Source organism: Pholcus phalangioides, unplaced genomic scaffold, assembly GCF_987345545.1.
Source record: "Pholcus phalangioides strain wild (caught in Gottingen) unplaced genomic scaffold, Ppha-v1.0 ptg000015l_1, whole genome shotgun sequence".
NCBI lineage: Eukaryota > Metazoa > Arthropoda > Arachnida > Araneae > Pholcidae > Pholcus > Pholcus phalangioides.
In genome coordinates this window covers 90,836,980-90,859,852 of record NW_028301608.1, presented here as the reverse complement: position 1 = coordinate 90,859,852, position 22,873 = coordinate 90,836,980, and the positions used below count along the sequence as shown (strand labels likewise).

At 39.4% G+C, this 22,873-nt stretch overlaps 1 protein-coding gene across 1 annotated transcript; it reads right to left on the bottom strand.

Annotated features, from left to right (window-relative positions):
- Positions 1–1,276: 1,276 nt before the first annotated feature.
- On the bottom strand, positions 1,277–12,919 carry LOC149077024 (phospholipase A2 SSD387-like). The gene is made up of 4 exons (XM_089244755.1): positions 12,426–12,919; positions 7,811–7,955; positions 4,985–5,103; positions 1,277–1,826 (listed from the first exon to the last, which is right to left on the bottom strand). The coding sequence occupies exons 1-4, from the start codon at positions 12,475–12,477 to the stop codon at positions 1,645–1,647; spliced, it is 498 nt and encodes a 165-aa protein (XP_089100881.1). The 5' UTR covers positions 12,478–12,919; the 3' UTR covers positions 1,277–1,644.
- Between the last annotated feature and the right edge of the window lie 9,954 nt (positions 12,920–22,873).

Sequence of the window (22,873 nt, the reverse complement as noted above, 5' to 3'; positions counted from 1 at the left end):
AAAGAGAAACTTGAAATATATACAGGGTGTAACTGTAAACTGATGGCAGAACTGTAAAGAGTGGGAAATGGAACTCGCCGAAACAAACAACTCACCATTACAATGTGGGGTCGGAAAGCATGTGGCGAGCCGAGAGAGGGCGCTTTGTCTGGATTTATTAAAACGTCGCCTTTCACCAAAGCCGCTTGAAAGTTCTCTTAATCAAAGTGTATTAATAATAATACGTCTTTGATACGCTTTGCTCTTAATGCAGCTTAGCCTTTCACAGAACTCGTCATTCAGCTGCTACCCGTCGTCGATGTGACGCCTGTAGTGTAGCTGGTGGTCCCTCACTTGAGCATTTGCTGTTAAAGTTTTCGATATTAAAGATTCTTCGTCCGCTATTATTCGTCTCTTCACTGTGTTCCCCCATTTTCACCAAGCAGGCGCCCTCTCGCGGCTCGTCGCTTGCTTCCTGCACCCCACATTGTATGGTGAGAGTTGTTTATTTTGGTAAGATCAAAGTTGGTTCTTCGAAAACAAATAATCATAAATTAAACAAGAAATTGCAGAAAAAAAATGAATGCTGTTTCAAAAAAAAAAAAACGATTTTTGTGAATTTAAAATGCCTTTTGAGAAGGTTGAAAACACTTGGAGAATTTCTGAGAGATAACTTTTTCATTAAATATGAATTTTTATTAATTCTCTCAAATAATTTTTTTAATAATGAATCTCATTAATTCCCAAACTATCTTTTCTTCCAACACAAATGTTAACTTTCATTAATTCTGAAATTATTTTCCTATTGATTATGAATTTTCGTTAATTCCTATATTTTTTCACCAAATATGAATTTAAATCAATTCTGAAAAACTTTTTTTCCCCATTAAACATGAACTTTCATCAATTCTGAAATTATTTTTCCATTAAATATTAATGGTGAAGTGCATTGATGATTTCCAGGCAATGCACGGTCAACATGCACTGTCATTGACTCTGCAGGACTGGCGCAAACGTTTTCACTGCGCACTCACTTTCCTATAATGGACTTTCTCTGCAATGATGGCATGAACGGAACCGAAACCCACACCCACCTTCTTGCTGATGTCGTCTCTTTGGGTTGATTATCTGGTGGACTTTGACCAGGTCGCGTATATAGCATCATTTACAGATTACCGTCCTTCGCGGGAAACGCTTGTCCTGGCATACGAGTTAATAACATGTTCACCGTACACTGCCTTCGTTCGCCGATGCACTTCGCGAACTCTAACGCCTTCTGCCACTAAAAAACGAATAACCACGTTGCTCTTGTTTATTCGAAAACATTCTGCAGACGCAGATGAAGATACAACCGATTTCCTGACCGTACTGTCATCCGACCGCCATCATATGTCACGTGATTACCTAGAACAAGTGCATTCCGCAGTAGAAGTTGCCTTTCTTACGTCTTCCGTTCTCCCCAAAGTTTCGCCACACACATACAAAAATACACCAAATCGCATGTACTAACTGTTCCGTTTTCATTTGATCCACCCTTATATTATCGGGAAAATGTGAACAAAAAAATGACTCATAAATTGATAGGCAAATTAGAAATATTTTATAAAATGACGGTGGGTCGGTGCAGTCCGCTTAAAAATGGCATTTTTCTTTGGTGTCGTCTAATTACGCCATCGGATCGGGATTTTTTTCCGCCGTCGAATTTTTGTGTCCTCTCGCGAACGGCGAGTTCTCGTACCGAGCGTAACGGTTGTTTTCATTGTAGACGCCTTTGTTCTGTTCTATGCATTCGACGACATCCTTGTCACATCGACACACCTTGAACTCACACTTCGTCTGATACTCGTCTAGACAAGAAAAGAAAGAAAAAAAAAATCAGGTGTTAAATTATTTAAGTTATAAATTTTTTTCGATTGGATCTTGGAATACCTGTAATCTATTAGGCGGTTGATAAATCAAAACCGTATATACGACAATACGTCAACAGATGGCGGCAAGAGTCCCTTTATTCTACCTCAGCGATGCACAGCCTTTTCAGTCAGCGGACCAGATACGCGCCAGTTACTGCTTCTGCCGCTCTCGGGCAGAAGCAGTAGTCCCACCCTCACAGGGACAATTTTTGTGGGAGTGCCGCCAGAACGGGACAATTTTTGTAAGGGTGCAGCCAGAACGACGCAAAACACCACTACTAGAAGCTTGTGTAAATGGGATGACGATTGACCCATATTTTACGGGGCATTCCCGTAATTTTGACCGTCTTAACTTTTTTTAATAAAAAATATACACCCTGTTATTCCCCCCCCCCCATTTCAAACAAGGGTTAGTTAAATTTTTGAAATCAAGATTCAAGATTGTTATCATGACTTATAAATTATATTAGGGTAATTATGACTCCATAATTAATCAATTATAGTTTAATAATGTGTATATATATTAATAATGTATATTATATGGTCATATAAATATATTCAAATACAAAATACAAGGCCACAACAGGCTAAATGCCCTGCGAGTTGACTGAGAAAAAGATGCCCATAACAAATATGGATGTCATAAATTTTTTCCGTCATTCGGATGTCATAATTATTATATTCATCTCAAATATTTGTCAAACATATACGTTTCTTAGCGAATTACATTTTGATCTGCAGTACCCATCATTTTCTGCGAATGGCGATTTTTCATCAATTTTAGCGATAGTTGGCGACTTTACCCGCTTTTGACAATTTTTTTGTCTGTAATTGGCAACTTCACATGCCTTTGACAATTTTTTCAGCGGTAGATGGCAACTTGACTTGCCTTTGACTTGGTCGGAAATACGGGGGTGAGCCCAATCCCCCACTGTCACTGGCGGAGCCGACTGATCTAATGTGTATGCTTATTATATGAATTGGCATCACCATTGTTGAGGAACAGGAAACATTGTTGTCCGACAGTTTTTTAACCCATTTCGGGCATTTGCCCTACTCTGGCGAACTTTTAAAGTAGTCTATCGTTCAAGTCGGGCCCCGTTTGGTATATATATATATATGCAAAATTTGGTGACTATCGGGGTCTAAAATTGTAGATTTGTGTAGAGAACACACATTCAACCCTCGGTTTACGAACAACGAAAAATTATTCGGTTTGCGAACTAGTCTTGCTTTACGAACCCATGAAAAAAACTAAATCTCGATAGAAAGATGGTTTCAGAAATCGTGGTCACGTGGCTTTTTTTTTCTTTTCTTTTTTTTTCGGGAGAAAAGAGTTAGTTGAAGAACTTGATTTTTCATCTGAGTAATGTTCAAGCTCCCAAATACGACTCCTATTATCCACTCTTCTGTGATCCATGGATCAACAGGTCATTTCAAACTTCAAGAAGCTCTACGTCTGAGAACCTCTTCAGGCCGAATGGTATTGCAGGCAGGAGTTTTGAGGGCTTTTTGGTCGTATGATTATAGTTGATATTATTGAAACCAGCCCTAGAGCAGAGGTCTTCAAAGTTTTTCTAGTCGAGAGCACTGTCTGTGCTCATCATCAAAACAAGAGCACCTTTACATCAAGTTTGACGTACGATTTCAATCCTTGAATGCAATGTGGAAAGACATTTTTTTAATTGGAATTGTTGATCGAGTGCTCGCGGGCACGAAATCGGACTCGAGCATCGAGCACTCTGGGTGGTTCAGAGAGCACCGTGGTGCTCGCGTGCAACGGGTCGAAGATGGCTGCCCTAGAGAGCATCGTTTTCATTTCGTCTCTTTCATATAGTGTGGTTATTTTTTCAGTAACTACTATTTTAATAATTTTCATTAGTTTCACGTTATGCACACAGGTGATGCTGCAAAAATTCACTCAAGAAAAATTCAGGGTTCCGGAAACGGATTAATTTATTTTGCATCGATTCTTATGGGAAAAATTGTTTCGGTTTACAACCATTTCGGCTTACGAACAGACTTCAGGAACGAATTGAATTCGTAACCCGAGGGTTGATTGTACAATCACACACACAGATAGAAAATAAATTTTATATGTATAGATTTTGTAAAAAAAAAAGTAGTCCGTAAAATACTGATCATAATCATCATATGGTTACCCTATCAGTAAGAGTTTAATGACTGAAAACACACACTATATTAAGAAGGATGACAATCTGGTGTACATGCCCCCCAAGGGTGAAACCTCATGGGGCTCAGCACGGGTGGGGGGCAGTGCCATCTTAACGCATGGGCCCACCCGGGCATGGCCCAAGGGCTCATGACACTCGTAAGACGGCCATGGTGGGGGGCTTGTGGCGTAGTGGTAAGATGCTCGTCTACCTCGGTGAAGGTTGCCGTCACGGTCCCAAGTTGAAACCCAGGAAGAATATAGATAAGATATTTGCCCTAACGAGCTTGAGGCGACCACAGATAGATGGCGCTTTCATGTCCAACCCAACTCATTAATGGCAGTAAATTGCATAGAGGTATGGCAGCACTTCCTAGAGATAGAAGGCCTCTGCAGTGTTTGCCATAAACGTCATTCAGACTACCTAGCAAGTTTGTCACATTTTAAAACCACAGCATCCTATTTCGTTTCTTCTTACTTTGGCGCAGAATCTTCCTGATTGGCTCACAAATAACGCATAGTGATTGGATGTGGGGCATAGAAATCGCCAATTCTGAGCCCGATCCATTTCTTTTCCTCACAGCGATGATACTGGCACGAGCAGCGGAATTTTTTTCCCTGAATATTCTGAGGGAAAATGGACTACTTACTGACGTCACAAGCAGACTGCGGAGGCCTTATATCTTTAGGAGGTGCTGGATATGGCCGGAGTTAGTACTTGGTGAAGTAACTCGGGGAGGAAAGGAAAGGGCACTTCACTGAGGCAGTTAAATTTTACTATGGAAGGTACTGTGAAAAATCTGGCCTTTGGGGTCAAAGCTCGCAGCCTAGGGACCCTGCTGCATGATGTGGGGGAGGGGCATGCCCATGTGTAAGGTGAATCTATCCAAACAAGATTTAGAAGTTAAAATTATATGCTCACCGCAAACTATGGTGTCGTTGCTCATGCTCCAATAATACTGCACAATGTGGACTAGTTCATCTTGTTGGCATTCGTTGTTCATGGCATAATCGTAGCAGTTATCGTGGATCTTGCAGCAACTACGATGAAAGAAATCGGGGGGGGGGGGCAAATGTCAAACTCCATAAACATGTTCAAGTAAAAAAAAGGGGGGGGGTCATCATTTTTTATGATAATAATAGAAAAAGGCGGCAAAATAATATTTGCTTGCGAAAGACATTCCCTTATTCTTATTAGGGTGGCCACGCGAATCATATTTCCCAGGACATTCTTGTACGATTTAAGTCACTCCGACTATTTTTTTTTGAATAAAAATGCCCCATTTTTCCCCCGTCATTCAACAGTGCTTTTTGGCAAATTTTAATTCCTTACTTGAGTAGAGGATTAAATACCCGCCACCCCTCGCAGCGTCGTTTGACAATTTTTCAGGTATTTTCGTCATAATTAGCGGTTTTATTCATCTTCGGTATCACATTTCAGTAACTCTAGGTGGCGCTGACGTACACAAATCGCAGAAAAAATACGCAAATAACGAACAGAATGCCTCCAAATCGTTTATTACAGCAGTATGTGTTCCACATGACAACCACCACAGGGGATAACACATTGCAGGTGAGTCACAAATCTAGCAACGGCAGAGTTGCAATCCAGCATACACGGTTTACAACGGTGAACTGCTTGTGGATTAGGAGCGCAAGTTCTTATAACTGTCTCATTTGCATATTTCCAACGGAGTCGCTCGTACCAGCGCCACCTATCGGCTGTTGAGTTACTTTTTCCTGTCTTATAAAAATTCGCGTTACCTAGCAATGCTAACCCTGCAAACCGTTCTTTATTTCGGTTATTTTTCCGGTTTTCATGAATTTTTACAGTTTCTACGGACTTTTTGCCCACCTTGTATATAGCTGCCTTCTTTTTGTGATTCAAACTGTAGAAAGGAAAAAAACTTCAACGTAAAAAAAAAAAAAAAAAGAAATGGAAATAAATCGTTTTGATCCTACAGTGCATGATTTTCTCTTCTTTTTTTTTGACAGGTTACAGAACATTTACATTTAATTTTGTAATTGAGTTTCACCGCCATCTATGAATGGCTTTCGAACGAAAATGAAAAATGAGAATAATGAATGTCCCAAACATAAAGGTGCAATTGGCCACGGGAAGAGGAAAGATATTTAAAATACTGTAGATGTTGTGCCAATCGGCAACAGTATGCACTGTGGGGGGTAAAATCGATTTCATAGACGGTTTCAATTAACACGCTGAACAATGTTTAGGAAGAAGGATTGTTCTTCTATGGCTTGTGGAGGCGCGAGAAGAGATTTTAACAAATATGGCGTGCAAAAAAGAAATAAAATCTGTGCTAAGCGTTAGGAAAGTTTCATATTTCCTGTGTTTCTCAAAATGAGTGGCCTCGAAAGGAAACAGTTTTGGATTTAAGAAAAACTTAAGATCATTTCTGAAATATTGATGCTTGAGTAAATGAAAACAATATGGCATTTTAAAATACCGCATTCCCTCTATCTACTCTTTTAACATTTTTTTTAAAAATTGGACCAAATTGGAATTTCAAATTTAAACAGCAGTTATATCAGTGATTCCCAACGTGGGTGTTAACGTCCCCTTGGGGGCGATGGAAATTTCCAGAGGGGCGGTAGAAGCTACGGGTATAACATAGGATTCTAAGGGTTAGATTGCGTTTGGGGGGGCAGTCCCATCTTAACGCATGGGCCCACCCGGGCACGGCCCTGGGGCCCCAAGAGGAGAGAAGCCTCACAAAAATGAGAAGTGGTTGAAATTTTCGAGAATTTTCCAGATAGGGCATAAAAAACGATGCTCTTAAGACGGCCCTGAGGGTGGGGGGGGGGGGGCGATGGGAGAAAAAAAATTCTGAAGAAGAGGGCGATGGGACAAAAAAGGTTGGGAAACTATGAGTTATATGATCCCATAGAAAAAAGACTAGACTTTCAAATTTTAAAGATGCTAGCTGTCTTTACAGGACATTCGTTCAAGACATTTTCTAGAACCATACATGGTGTCAGGACATTCATTCCCGAAATATCCCAACTAACAGCGCACTCATAGGAGAAAACTTCGGAGTTTTTGCATGTGTTTTTTCATGCGAAATCTTTCAAGCATTTGTTTCAAGCATTGCACGTGTTTGAGCATGCGCATACTTAAGAGGAATTTGTTGTTTTCCTGGGCTTCCACAATACTTGTGCAGAAAAGAAAAAAAATTACGGATTATTTGCCTCAAATATATGTTGGTACTTTAGGCGAGTATCTTATCTACCTGGGCTCTGTCTACCGCGCCCATCATACTTCTTAAGCTCTAAGTGAGCGGGGATTTACCCATGAAACCACTTAATACTTTGAAAATATAGATAATTAAAAATTACCAGTAATTTTTCTTAGTTTTATGATTTTAGCAAATAAGAGGAATATGTAGCTGAAAAATTAGGTTTTGTCCAGGTTATTGATCACATTTTTTGGCGATAAAATGAGGAAAATTTTTCATGTTCCTGTAGCTAAAATTTGTTCACATACATATAAGTACATAAAGAAATAATTTTGTGTTGCCATCTAATAGTTTTATTTGAATCTTAGAAAACATGTTTTTCCAAATCAATCACCCGGCTGAGGGTAAAAATAAAAAAAATTTGAACAAGCGGAACCACCGCCCCTCAAGGGGTTAAGTCTCCGTGAAATTCCACAATTACGTCAGAGTAATAACAAAGATCAATATTGATTACCCACATGGATACTAATTATCATCGAGATGTTACTTACCCGTCTATGGCGTCCAGAGCGACACCACTACCGCCGTATCCACACCAGTTACCATACGGTGCGTAGTCTGTAGGATCCAACTCCGCAGAGGTCTCGAACATGTCCGCCAAATCCAACAAATCCCGCTTTATTCTTGCACATTTGCCTGAATTTCAATGTGAGAAATTTCAAGAAAATACTTTTGTTATCAGACGTAAATATTCCTAAACACACACAGTATTAAAATTTTTTTTATACCATATTAATGATTGGGGCCATTTCAATAGCATCATGAGCCTACGCCCTGTAGATCCAGGGAGGAGCGTCTATACTACACATGTATATCATAGTTTCCCAAACTTTTCATTCTATCGCCCTCTTCATCAGAAATTTTTTTCTCTCATCTCCCCCTCATCTCAAGTGAACCCATAGCATTGTATATTAAATTCGTGGCTTCTATCGTTCCCCTGGACCATTTCATCGCCCACCAAAGGGCGATATTGCCCACTTCACTTTGGGAAACACTGGTCTATATTGTGTAGATCAGCGTCTCTTAACCTTTTTTCACCCATAGCCCAGTTTGAATGACGTTATATTTTCTGCGCGGGGGGGAGGGGGGGTCTCTGTCTCACCTAGGGCCCTAACCAAAGGGTCTAGGAGGTTTTGCCCTTATCCAGGAGTGACGCAAAGAGTGTCATCAATAGGAGCGTCGCCAGCCTTCGTCAGAGGTGTCACGGTGAGCTGGGGTTATTGATGAATACAATGAGCACAGGATGTAGAGCTGTACATGGTTCCACATCCGGGAGAAGGGTCCTTTAGCTGGGATCTTTTGACAGGCTCTCAAGCCAGGTTTTCGAGTGGTTCTTCTACACTGAATTTGGGATCAGGAAAATTCGCCTCCGACATTTCCTCCCAGATGTTTCTCCCCGACCGAGCAAGTGAACGATTATGTGACTGGATGTATAAGTGAGTGAATGACCGTAATGATCAAGTGAGTGAGTAACCGTATGAGTGATCAAGTGAGTAACCGTAGGAGTGACCTTATGAGTGGGTGAGTGATTTTATGAGTGGGTGAGTGAGTGATGAAGCGAGTGGATGAGTGAGTGATGAAGTGAGTGGATGAGTGACCTTATCAATGAGTGATGAAGTGAGTGTATGAGTGACCTTATGATAGCGAGTGATCAAGTGAGTGACCAAGCGAGTGGGTGAGTAACCGTATGAGTGAACCAGTGAATGGGTGAATGACCGAGTGAGTGAATCAGTGACCGTACGAATGACAGTCGAGGAGAAACATTGGGGGGCCAAGGTTCCGTAAATCACTGAATTTATATAGTATTCACATATATAAAAACCAAAAATAATGAATAATTGTCCCGGATCTCAGCTAGAGCTCTATCGGCCCTACCCTTCCGGGGGTAGATGTGTGTGCATTCGATGTTTTGGAGGGTTCTTTGTTTTCGACTATTCTGGGGAGCAGCGGATGTACGTTCACCAGGGCAAAGGAGCCACCGTTGACAAAAGCTTGAGAACCACTGCTATAGTGGGATCCGTGAAATGTCTGGCCCGGTGGCCCAGCCTTGATCGCTTGCACGCAAGGGGGAAGGGGCATGTGTTCGGATGAAATTAATTGGGAGTATAAATCAATTATTAGTAAGAGAAGAGGTGATGTATCACAATGTGTATTACAAATTGTAATTTCGTAAGATATTTGAGTAAACAGCAGTCAATGTCTATCGGCTCATCGAAAACTTGTCATGGATTCGATATAGGGACTATATTATAGGCTAATCTTTTCGATGTCATCTTGGCTCGGCTTCACACACTCACAGGTTTCTCAATCTACCTGTCAAAATGGCGCTGTTACGATCAAAGTAGAAATACATTTCTTATCTAAAGTCCCGTTGATAAAGAATAGCTATAAATCAGGTTAAGGTTATTTATTCATTGTAGACATTGAGATGTCTTTGGAAACATTTGGGTCAAAACAAAAATGACGCAATACACACTCAATGGTGTCCATCTGAAGTTACATGATATTTGCGCAATAAGTCGTAATGGGAACGCCTCAAGAAGCATCATCATGAACATTTGTCACAAGAGAAATTAATCCTTGCTTTCTCGGGATAAAAAAAAATGACAATGTCCGTTGACCTTCAACGGAGGTGCCCCTATCACAGCTTAATACCCCCCCCCCCCCTTTTCTTGCTGCTATTTTTTTCAAATTTGATTTTAATTTTCAAATCAACAGTAGAGTTCGTAGAACCGTCAACGAATGTATAGGAAATGCTCGTTAAAAAATTCATTTTTTCTTCAATGTGAACCTGCACTAGGAGTTTGTTCTGCAGGGAAAAGTGGGACATTTGCCGTGGGGCGGCCTAATTTTTTTGGGACCTCTAAAATGTTAATTTTCTATAATATATATATATAATGAAAATCTTTCACGAAAGTCAGGCCAAACTACTTTTTTACGAACGAACTTTGATCGCTATCGAGCCATTAATGAAGTTTGGAAGCGTACTTGGGGGCAGGCAGCCATCTCGTATTACCAGAGAGCCCATGAGCGGAGATATAGACTCCTTGGACGAGGGAGGGGGGGGGGGAACGAATCCCCGAAAGTAAGTGTAGTGAATGGGGAAGGATGTGAATGTTGACCTCCGCCCTCCCACCTATGCCAATGATGCAATTTTGTCAATGAACGGGGGGGGGGAGGTGTGATAGCCCCTCCCCACCCAACCCCCGTATCTGCCTATGACAGAGCCGAAACAATGACAAATATGGCAAAGTCGGTGAGTAAATGTTTTAATGTTTATGCCAGTGCCGCCCTTACTAGACGCGGGGTCCGGTGCGAAAATAGAAGAAAACATTTTTTCTTCTGTGAGATAGGGGAAATCGAAAATGCATCAAATGAAAATCATGAAAATTTAGAATAAAAATGAAAGAAATACTTCCAGACACGTGAATTCATCACCCTCCCCCCCCCCCCCCTCCCCAAGAGTGGAGCTGACAGGGCTCCAGTCCGAGACGATACTCATAATATTTTGTTTTTTCACACGATAAATTCACTACAGAGGGCCCCACCATAGATCCCAGCCTGGGCCCCCCCCCCCCCACTGCCGGATGTGGGGGGTCATGTCTCCAGAATTGATGAAAATTTAAAATTTGTTTTAAAAGATAATTTCAGATATGGGTGGATATTCGGAATTCATGAAAGAAATAATTCTGGAATTAATGTATTTCTTTGAAGATAAAAATACAAATTCCCAAAATTGATGAAAATTCAGAATCTATGAAAGAAATTATTGCTATGCAAATGTGAGCCCCCAAAATGTGGAGTCCGCACCTGTCACACATCCCTACGAGCGGTTCTGGTTACATACATGCTCTGAGTCATCTGGTTCATCATACTGTACATGCTCAATTCATTGCCCGTGGGCCAAACGTGGCACTCGGAGTTATGTGATGTGGCCCGCAAACTCAACCCTGATTTTTAAAAATGAACTAAGTGGCACATTTTTGCACTTAAGTTACCCACGAAAAACTTTTCCAGAATACTTAAGAGGTCCACGGCATATTTATAAATCACTCGAGTGGTTCCAAAGCGCTTAAGTGAAACATTTGCATGCCGCTTAAGTGACCGCGGTGCAGCTTCACATCACTTGAATAGGCTGCGGTATATACCCATATCACCTAGGTGACCCGTGGCATATTCATAGATTACTTAAGTGACCTGCGGCACGATTCCAGTGTAGTTAAACAGCCCGTGACACAAACCCAGAGCAGTTAGTGGCTCTCGCGGCACAATTTCAGAGCACTTGAATTGTCCGTGGCCCATTTAGCGATCAGTTAAGTGTCCCGCATTCTCGTTGACACTATTCGAGAAGGCCGTTCATAAAGGGCCCCGTCAAGTCATTGCCGGGCAATGTATCAACTACTACTAGTATAAACCACACCTCGTCCATATTCCTCTGCGGAACTTCTAACGAATTGGTATATGTTGGAATGTGGGTGAACGTGTCGTGAAGCTTGTTTCTGTGTAATGCTTGTTATGGTGCTGCCCTCTATTTTTCGAACTATGAATGAAGTACAATGATTGAAGATTTTGTACAATTGTAAGGCCTGTTGCTCTCTGTGGCGAGACTTTTTAATGGGGGGATCTTCTCTGCTCGCAATTACGCCTCGAAGTTGGAAATCTTTTTTTTTATAGCCAGACGCTCCCCGCTCCCCCATCCGATACAGACATCAGAGCCTTCCCGAAGGTCGGCGGACACGCCTAGAAAATCCAGCCGACCAGAACCACAGAACTTCAGCCGACCACCACTGCGGCGCCGTTGGGGTTCGAACCCGGGTCCTCGCGATGCGAGTCTGTCACTATGACCACTCGACCACCACAGCTGGGCTGTGTATCTGGTTGAGTCACGCGAATTGACTTGCCCAAGTAAGCATTTAAATCCCATAATTACTCGGTAACGAAACTCCTTCTGAAGAAAAATTAGCGTTTCTCTTCCGGTGAAGATAATTGATCCACTGAAGCCATTGAAGAAACAAATGCCCATAATTAGGGACCACAAAAATATCTAAACCCAACCCCCTAAATACACTGTATAAAATAAAATAATAGATTTCTCAAAGTACTTACCCGTTGTCAAAAATAGGAAAATGACAAGGAATTCGAATTTGAGGTTTTTCATTTGTCGTACCGCAACCGTTAGTTACCAACCACCGCACGAAATCAACGAGCCACAACGTATAATGATTGTCCGGCAAACTCTCTTTTACGGAAGTCTTATTGTTGTTGTTTTTTTACCTTCGGCGACTTGAGGTCGATTATCTTGCGTCATAAATTGTTTTTCCTCTTTATTATTATTATTTTTCTTAAATGTCTGTGGCTGTGGAGAAGTAAGTCTCTAGCACAGAGAGTTTTCCACTCTCACTAGAAGTGGGAAATACCTTTTTTCTCCCCCAGTAACCTTCATTCTAGAAGCTATTGGGAATGATAAGAGAAGAAACCAGTTTGCCCCATAACTGGAAGTAAATTTAAAAGAAAGAACTCAGTGATAATTCATCAAAACAAGAAACAGAAAGATGACAAATATTCCATCATCCGATCTCATCGCAAGACACATATATACTGGGAGAGTGTAGATATATCAACTAATTTAAATGTCCTTAATTATAGTTTCCGGTCACGCTTATGTGCCCCGTGATGTAGCGCATTGCTTTTTGTCTCGTGGATATTGCAATTCACTGAGTAAGAAATGCGGTTTTGCGATCGAATGAAAATCCTAAGTCACGAATTTTATAGACGTTATTTCTTCGAGAACTTTTCGCTATTAGAAGCCCTTAGTCATGATTTTTAGCGATCATTTCTCCGGGAGGGGGGGGGGGGGGTCCTATGGGGAATTCCAAGATGTCATCGGATACATTATAAATCTCTACCCGTGTTGAAACTATTTTTTGAGCCTTCAACCACTTTTGTTTTTGGTCGACAAAGTCCTTTTTTTTGGTCTTCAAATTTGGATTTCGGCAATCCTCTTATAGTGGCAACCCCCCTGCGCGTATAAACAAACCTTACACTCCTAGATACATTATAAGGAATTTAGCGCATCGTGGCTGGTCGCAATCAGTGATGAATAGGGATACGTAAATTTCGGAAAAAAAATATTAAAAAATCATAAATTTCGCATTTATTCGCAAAAAAGAAAAATCGGGTCAGAAATTTCGTATTTCTTCACAAAATTTTATTTTTTCACAACAATAAAAAAAAAAAAAAAATGAAATATATTTAAAAAAATAGCATATCATAGGCCTTCGGCTAAAATGATTTTTCTGAGCCCCACCCCTTGCTAGAAATGCTTACTCTCGATAATTTGAACCAGATCTCATTTTCATTAAGCCCCTCTGCACTTGAGGTTTCTGGGCCGTGCTCGGTCGGACCCATACATTAAAACGACACCGGTTGGATGTCATGTGTGAAGTCAATTTATTTTAACTTTTTTCTGCTGCTGTGTCTTCAGCAGAATACTATGCCGTTCATCAATTCCAACATACAATTGATTCCCGTTTATCAGACCCTCTGTATTGTCCAACGTCCCACCGCAAAAAAAAAAAAAAAAAAAAAAAAAAAAGGAAGGATTAAGCACCAGCTGTTGAGCTTTCAGAATTTCACATAACGAACGGAGTTAAGGCTCCAGAAACTGAAATTAAATACATTGAACAACAAGAAGCTACAGGAATCGACATAATGACGCCGCAAAGATGGCCAGATTTGGCAGCGACACTCGTCAGGAAAATAGACTACGATTAAAATTTGTTTTTAAATCGTCACAGAACCGAAGTTTTTTTAAGTACAGTATTTAACTTCAAAGTATTCTGTAACTAAGTTCATTTTCTCACTAATTTTTTTTTTTTGTTTTGTTTTGCTGTAAACATGATTATTAGGTTCGTAATGTGCAAGATTATAACAGTTTGACGTTCAATAGGCGTTTCCTTAACACCTCCGTATTATCCGACGTTCTGCCTGCCCGTTTATGTCGGATAAGCGAGACTCTGTTGCACTCGTTTGTCAAATTTTTTTTCTCGTAAAAATGCCCTTGAAATTTGAACCCAAAAGATTTCAAATCTATTAACTTACTCCTCAAAACATGTGCGAATGGAAAGTCTGATACTTTCAAATACTTTTCAAATTAGCATAATTTTCCTACAGAAATGAAAGTCAACTGAACCCGTATTTTAGGAGATAGAATTTCATTGTCACAACTTAAGAAACATGCTAGAGTAATCGTCTTCATATTTATTGAGAAAAGCAGCAATATATGATATTCACTCAGATGAATGGCACCTTTGAACCACGACTTATACAGTGATACATTTTTTCCCCCCTTTTTGGTAGCTTAAATACACTCTTCATTTTTCTTGAGTGCAAAAAAGTTATCTTCGTCTTGGCCACAACAGAATTAAATTCTTTGAACTTTAATGAATGCGTCACCCACACAAACCACTTTTTGCGCCCAGCATTGGTAGTGCAAAATGTTGTCTCACCAAGAAGTGTTTTTAATAATTTGAAGAGCACGCAGTCATGCAAAGCGCGGTGTCTGAGACTAGATCCTTTATTTTCGTATTTAGTTTTGTATTCTTTTAAGGTGTCAGTTATAGCTTGGAAACACACGGAAGAATTAACGATAAAATTTAAATTATCGAGATTTTGCAGAAAAGTAGTAAAAATTCAAATTTTTGCATTTATTCGTCAAAATTGGCAAATTTCTCATTTATTGCATTTATTTCGTGAATTTTGCATTTATCGCGGTTATTTCGTAAATACCAAATTTACGTATCCCTAGTGATGAACCATTATGTCCATTATAGTAGTGAAATACTTCGCGAAATTTACATTTGGCGTTGAGTAGTATGTGTTTTTTTTTTTTGTTTTTCTCTCTCTCGTTTTATTTTTTCACGTGGTTGCTGGTGGTTTTTCCGATTCCTGTTTTAAATTTCATTGTTTTATTTTATTAATTTCAATAAGACCTTTTTAAGGGCCAAATTAATTTTTTCAATTGAGTTGCCATCATCGTTTGTGAGTAAGATCGTGGAAGAGACGAGCAACTCCACTGAGTGTAGCGTCAGCTGAGAGGCGCCCAGCGAGTTATTTGGTGAAATTCAGTTTCGCCTAAAGTTCCGCTCTTCGTGACGTCTTGCTGTCTTTCTGCGTGCTAATGCCTCTTATGTTACTAAGAATGTAAGGATTGTAATTACGCATCCGGGCCAACACCAGCTTCTGTAGTCTACTGAAGAGGGTGTTGATCCGGGCACCGCCCAGTGGGGGAGCATCATACGCCGTTATGATTTTCTAGTATGTAAATAGTAAGTAATTCTAGTATGTAAATATAAAGTAGATTAATATTTCTATCTTAAATGGTTAGACGCTCCGGTTTGAAGAACTCATCCTGGCAGAACATAATAACGTCCCTCTTCGTGCTAGAAGCACAAATAAGCAAATTTTCACTTTTTTTTATCAGCTGGTTGAATACCTCATTTCACTATCTCAGTTTTGCTTGGAATGCGAATTTTATCCCTATTGAAACATATAATACAAAACATTTTAAGAAAATAACTTTCATAAAGTAAACATTCAAAAACACGTCACATTTCCTACACATTCTTTCTCCCCCCCCCTTTTTTTCCCCCAAGAACATTGCACGTTCTTGCTTCTAGAATGAGAGAGACGATATAATTTTTGATCGTTTATAGGCAATATTTATAAAAAAAAATCGTAAATATTTGCCTAGGATAGGCGATGTTTGGCTGTTTCCTCGCATTGAAGGGAAACCCCCAGAACATCGCACGAGAGGAAAATGATGCCGTTGAAACAGCATCCTGGTGTTTGAAGTAGACTCAACACTAGAATGGTGGAAGAATAGTGTGTATGCTTGCTTTCTTCTCAATTTGGATGTTATCGAGTATGATGTTACAAGCAGAGTCTTAACACGGGGCAAACATACATTTTGGCACCCCCGTGTAATGTAGAAGGAGCAGTTTAAAGGTGAATTCAGCGCCTTCTGTAACCTAGCGCCCGGGGCACCGGACCCACTCCCAGTGTCGTCTTAATGGGCCTACCCGGGCACGGCCCGGGGGCCTCGAGAGAAGAGGGGACTCACAAAAATTAGATTTGGTTGAAATTTTCTGTAATTTACCTGGTAGGTCCTCAGAAAAACCACTTGGCCCGGGGGCCCATGATGCTCTTAAGACGGCCCTGCCCACTCCCTAGATACAAGACATAGCAAAAGTCGCTAGACTTTTAGAATTCATAAATATTGAATAAACTGTCGTTCGAGTACGCAGTTTGCAATGAAAATTTGTCCATTAGAGGGCACTTCTCCATGAGGAAATCCATATATGGTGTCTGATGATAATATATGACCAATTTTCTGTGTTTAAAATGGAATTTGAAATTTGATGTTCTTGTGTGTGTATGTGCTTTGTAGCTATTTAATCGGACACACGACCTAATTTTTTTGGCTTGGTGACGCGTAGTTCCGCACCAGTTCGACATATCGTGACGGACGTGTCATTCAGAAATTCACGTTATTTTCTTAAACGATGCGTTTGCTTTTTTTTTTATCTCGGGTTCCCTTATTCCACAACTGTAGTTGTAAATCATGACTTGCAGTTTTTCACGCTTTTTCAACTGCATTCATTGAAATTTCACCCTGCATAAAATTCTGTCTGTCATGTAGGTTTCTTTAGAACAGCGGTTCCTAACCGGAGGTGCGGGAGAGAATTTTTGGGGTAGTGAGATGGATACATGTTGACTGATTATTTAGGAAAATTAAAATGATAAAAATTGAATTTTTCAATTCTTAAAAAAATGTAAATCATGTGAACAGCATTTTGACGTCTCATATAGCTTCTACTCACAGAAATATACCATACGAATTTTGAGTTGAAAGTTTCTTTTTCGATTGGCTATTGTACTTGTTACTAACAAAGCCCGAAGTTGGTCACTTCGCGAAGTGCCAGCCCAGTTGACGCAGCCAATGTCCGAAATTCTGGCTTTCGCCGTCCCCTATATACAGTGAAACAGAAAAGATGGGGAAAACTTCAAGAGGTGATAATACACACGAATGCAAACAATTGTCATCAAAGAATGCATGGTCTAACATAAACGAAAACACGCTAGCGCTTTTCGAAACGGCCTCTCCGCAAACGTTAAAACCACGTTCCTGCTGAAATTTATCGGGAGAAAAAGAACACCATGCTTGCAAATGTAATCTGGGGAAGAAGAGACCGTATGCAAATCTGCGTCACAGTGCATTAGACCGGGAAGCAAGAAAAGATCCCGTTTCGCACAGCTGCCGATGCAAGCGCGCAAATGTTTTCGGATTGGGCAACCGCCTGTGGGGTAAAAAACGCTTACCGTACATTCGTGCTGCCTCTGTGGTACTTCCACTTGCAGCTCCGTAAATGAAATGCATTTCTGCTTTTTCATTATTACAAAAGCGCGCCATTATCCAACCCCACCCATAGAACAAGGTTTCCACCCGAAGCTCGTGACATCACTGAAGGCCATTTTACTTATTGTCATTGGATATCTTTACCTTTTTTTTTTGCAATACATCCTATAGCAATAGGAGAAATGGCCTTCATTGACGTCACAAGCTTCGTGCAGAGGCCTTGTGCTATAGGTGGTGTTGCATTATCCCGTACGTTACAGCTGTTTGAACGGTTGCACGCTGGAATAACTTAAGGCTGGCGTCCGCGCCTTTCATTCACTGTGACGCAGATTTGCATACGGTTTCTTCTTCCCCATGTTATATTTGCATAATATATGCACGGTGTTATTTTCCTCCCGATAAATTTCAGCAGGAATGTCGTTTTAACGTTTGCGGAGCGGCCGTTTCGAAACACGCTAGCGCGTTTGCGTTTCATGTTAGACCATGCATTCTTTGCTGACAATTGTTTGTATTGCTGTGTACTATCACCTCTTAAAGTTTTTCCATCTTTTCTGAATCACCTTGTATGTATCACTAAGGTATCGATATTCAGATTCCTTTGAGAGTTAGTTTTGCCAAAGCAAACCATAATAATTTATGGCTAATTATAAATGGCCATAATTATCACAAAAAAAAAAAATACGCCAAAGCGGCAGTGATCCCCGAATCATAGGGATCGATACATAGGGGCGGAGAAAGCCCGAATTTCGGACATTGGTCAGGTCAACTGGGCTGGCCACTTCGCGAAATACCCAACTTCGGGCTTTGGCAGTAACATATACACCATCACCATCCTGACTAGAGAAACTGACCAGCGTTTTAAGCTTGGACAGAATCCACTTCACCGTCCGATAGAGGTGCTTTCACACGCACTCATCCAGGGCTGACGTGGGGACACCAGGAAGAGGTAGACTGGCCGATTTGACCTAGGGTGGTGTGGTGGTGCTGTAGCACCATACATGTATGGTAAGTACCTCTTGGGAACCCCCCACGCCCAGGTTCATTAACGCGACCCATGCTTTGGGAACCACTGCAGTATGCTAATTGAATTATTTTTCAAAACATTTTTCAAAGCTGTTCATCCACAAAACGTCTAGTTGGTGGGTTCTTAATGGAGTTCTTGGAAGTTGACTTAGGCTTTGATAAGCTGGTGATGCTATAGCAACTGAACGGACCTATTAGCTGTTTAATATTTGCGACAGGTTCGTAAACACACTAAAATGTCATCCGAACGCTAGGATGACAGATCCAGCACCCCTGTAAGCAAAATTGTGAATCAATCTACATTTGAGTTTCTGAACAAAATTATAAATAATGTTAAGGATTTTGAAACCAACCGATTAATTTACTCACTTTTTAAGAATTTTTAAGTTTAGTGACTTGTGATTGACCATATAATTAATTTTAGAGCTTTGAAAAAAAAAAAAATAGAATCTAGTTGAGTTTGAATTATCAGAGGAATAAGGCTTCACGGCATTTGTCATGCACATTTAGAGAGAGGATGAAATCTGAAAATTTCCTTCCCAAGACCATAGGTGGAGATAGACTTGGAAGTCTGGGGGGGGGGGGGGGGGCAAGATGATGTCAATTCATATATACATCAGTCGACTCCACCTTTAACGCTGGCGGGGGGGGGGACAATGCCCCCCACGCCCCTCCGTATCTCCGCCCATGTCCAAGACACATACATAAATATTGAACATACACGTATTACATATTTATTGTAGGGATGCTTGTAAATACATATTTATTGTAGGGATGCTTGTAAATACATATTTATTGTAGGGATGCTTGTAAATACATAATTATTACAGGGAAGACAAAATATATGCCATATATAATGTCACAGCTTTTATGACTAAATAACAATAATAAAAAAAAAACTAATAAGATAACTAATTTCAACAAAACAAAACAAGTTGTTTATAAATGAACAAAACAGTTTCAACAGGCCAATGCATGAGCAAAGGTGGGGATAATGAATAAAAATAATATTGTCCGAAACTATATTTTCTCTCGCTTTTAAGATCATTTTATCAATCTAAATTTCTTATTAATTTATCTAAAAGATCTTTAATTTCCCATCAAAAAAAAAAAAAAAACATAAGGGGAAGCAGTCAATTTAAAAATTCAAAAATGGCTTAGGTTTCTAATAAAAAAAAAAAAAATCAAACAAATTAAAAAAATACTCAGAAAATACAAATAATTAAGTTATGAAGACTAAATGGTACACACACAATTTTTGGTATGAAAGCATTTGGAATCTTGTATATTTTACAAGCTACACAAATTATTTGTCCAGCAGATTATCTCTGCAACTTTCGACGCCAGAAACAAATTTACCATAACAAGAAATTTTACAATGCCATGCAGCTATTTAAAACTTGGAATTTTTTTAGGGGGTTTTATAAGTAAAAAATAATTTTTTCAGATAAGCAGGACCCTATGCCTAAACTTTAAAATCCCTGAATTATAAATCCTGCTCTGAGAAGTCAATTTATGTATTTATTCATTAGTCTTTGTTTTGCAAACATGGTACATCCTCCTTCCCACCCACTGAAAAAATTCACGACTGTTTCATAATGTCATTTGAAAATTTTTTCTGTAATTAGAAGTATGCTTCTAAGGCTAACGGTTGCAAAGACAGTCCTCTGGACAAACAAAGTCAGGAGACATCTATATAACTGCCACTTGAATTTCATTTAAAAAATGAATTATAAGAATGTCTTGATATCAATTAATTTTCACAAAAACAAAAAAATTTCAACGATTTGATAAATTTAAGTGTGTTAACAATCTGAAAGCATTAACAATATATCTTGCCTATTTAACTCATTTTAGCATTGCCAAGCCCAGATATTTCATACAGTTGATTGCGGAATATATATATATATATATATATATATATATATATATATATATATATACATACATAGAACTCTTTCCCCCAATACTTCTGTTTTTCTGCACCTGCTGCAAATACTTCATCAAAAAAAAGATATGGAATATTGAAGGGGGGTTTAGTGATTTCTGCTCTGCCGCTTAAAGGGTTAAAATAAAAACCTAAAAAAAAAGGGTTTTCTCCAAAACACATTCCCTTTTGCTCACTTATTCCCAACTAGAGCAACTGAAACTGTAACATTAACCATTTCTCAAAAGCATGTTGTTAGCATGTTTTATAGGTTTCTCGCCTCTTCTTCAGAGAACCAGTTAAGAAAGTAATTTACAACATCAAGCTGATTGAGTACATAACTTCCAGATACAATAGAACCTGTTTATGACAGATGCTGTATGAGTTGGAAACCTGTCTTGAATGAATTAGTCCAGTGGTTCTCAACTTTTAGAAGCCAGTGGCCTGGTTGATTTCTTTTTTGTGAGTAGAATAGAGTAGTAGGCCCGGTCATACATGACTAATAAAACATAAATGGGGAAAAATGAGACAGTCAATCACTGATGGCCCGGTTTGATTGATGGCAGAGCCCAGCAATTGAGAAACACTGGATTAATGAGCTCACTCTTATTTTTTTGCTGTACCATACTTCTTTTGAATTTAATAAAAGGTGCATCGGAATTCCTGATGCACCCATCCCTAAAAAAAATGCTTCGAAATCTCCTCTTGGAGCTGTGAAGTGGGGTGTTTCCGGTACATCAGTGTTTTATTGTGCACCTTTACAGAACTAAAACCAGTCTAAAATGAAATATAATTTCTATCTCTTGCCATCTGTTTCATACGGATTCCACTTCACAACACACAATTCACACTTTCACATGATAATAATGTGAATAAAAGATAATGAAATAAAACACTGCTGAATAGGTGAAAGCGATTTGTCAAATTGCATAAATAAGAAGGATAGTAGTAATAAGAGGTGAGAAAAACTGGCAGCTTCTGGACGGATGGATGTAAAGTGGTACCTTGACCCATGAATATTAGTACAAAACTCTTAGCTAAAAGTACAATAATTTGTGATCAAATATTTAGCTTCACGTGTATAACAAAAAGCTCATTGGGGAGGTCATAGTCAAGGAGGAGGAATTTTAGGTTAAGTTCCCCATTGAAATGCGCGAAAATGAGAAATATATATGAAAATCCTATAATTTAGCTTATACTTCTATGTATTATCACTTTAATCTGTCTCTGAAATACCAGTTTTATGTCCCTTAAAAAACATTTCTGGATATCGCTTCACTCATAGGATACAAAACATTTGGGTACTGTGAATGAATTCAAGCCAACAGCTGTTTTTGTCTTTGGTGCAAAACAATTTATATTGCATATGAAATACATTGTACTGCACACCATACTAAGGAAAAAATCTTTTCTGAATACTATGCCACAGTGAACTCTGGAAGAAAAGTTTGCAGTCTCTGCCAAGAAACAAACCTTCCTTAACTTTTCTTCCAGAGTTCACCTCGGCATAACATCGAGAAAAGCCTCTTTCCTTGATACATTATGGGCTGACAAAAATCTCTCTCCACCATATTAATTGAAGTTTATACAAGTATTTATGTTTGGGCATGTGGAATGAATAAAAAAAGATATCCTCCATTTTATATGTAAAAAGTTTGATTTGGGATACAAGAAAAACTTTCAGGAACAAATTAGAGTAATCCCATGTGTCAAGGGACCACTCGTATATGATGATTATCAAATCCAATGGGTAAGAGTCTCTTAAGGTAAGTGACACTCATGAGTTTGAATATTGACTCGACATTTCCAGTCGCTTCAATACCAGCAGTTGCATCATCAGAAGATGTTATGCTGGTAACTGCCAGGACTGGACAAATATCCAGGAATTTACATGTCCGGTCGAACACATGACTTGAAATATGCATGCCCAAAAAAATATTACTAAATATTATTGCATTTACTTATTTCACTACAAAAATCATTTCCCATTAAATTTAAAAAGAACAAACAAAATAGCTTCATGTGATAGTTATTCACATAATCCTGTTAAAAAAAAAGCATTATGAATAAGCAAAGTTTTAATATAAGTCATCATCTGAATCTGCCTCATTAATACTTCTCATTTGTCTTACCCCCCCTTGTCAGATTTTTTTTTTTCGGCCAAACTTATCCATTTCTGCACTAATC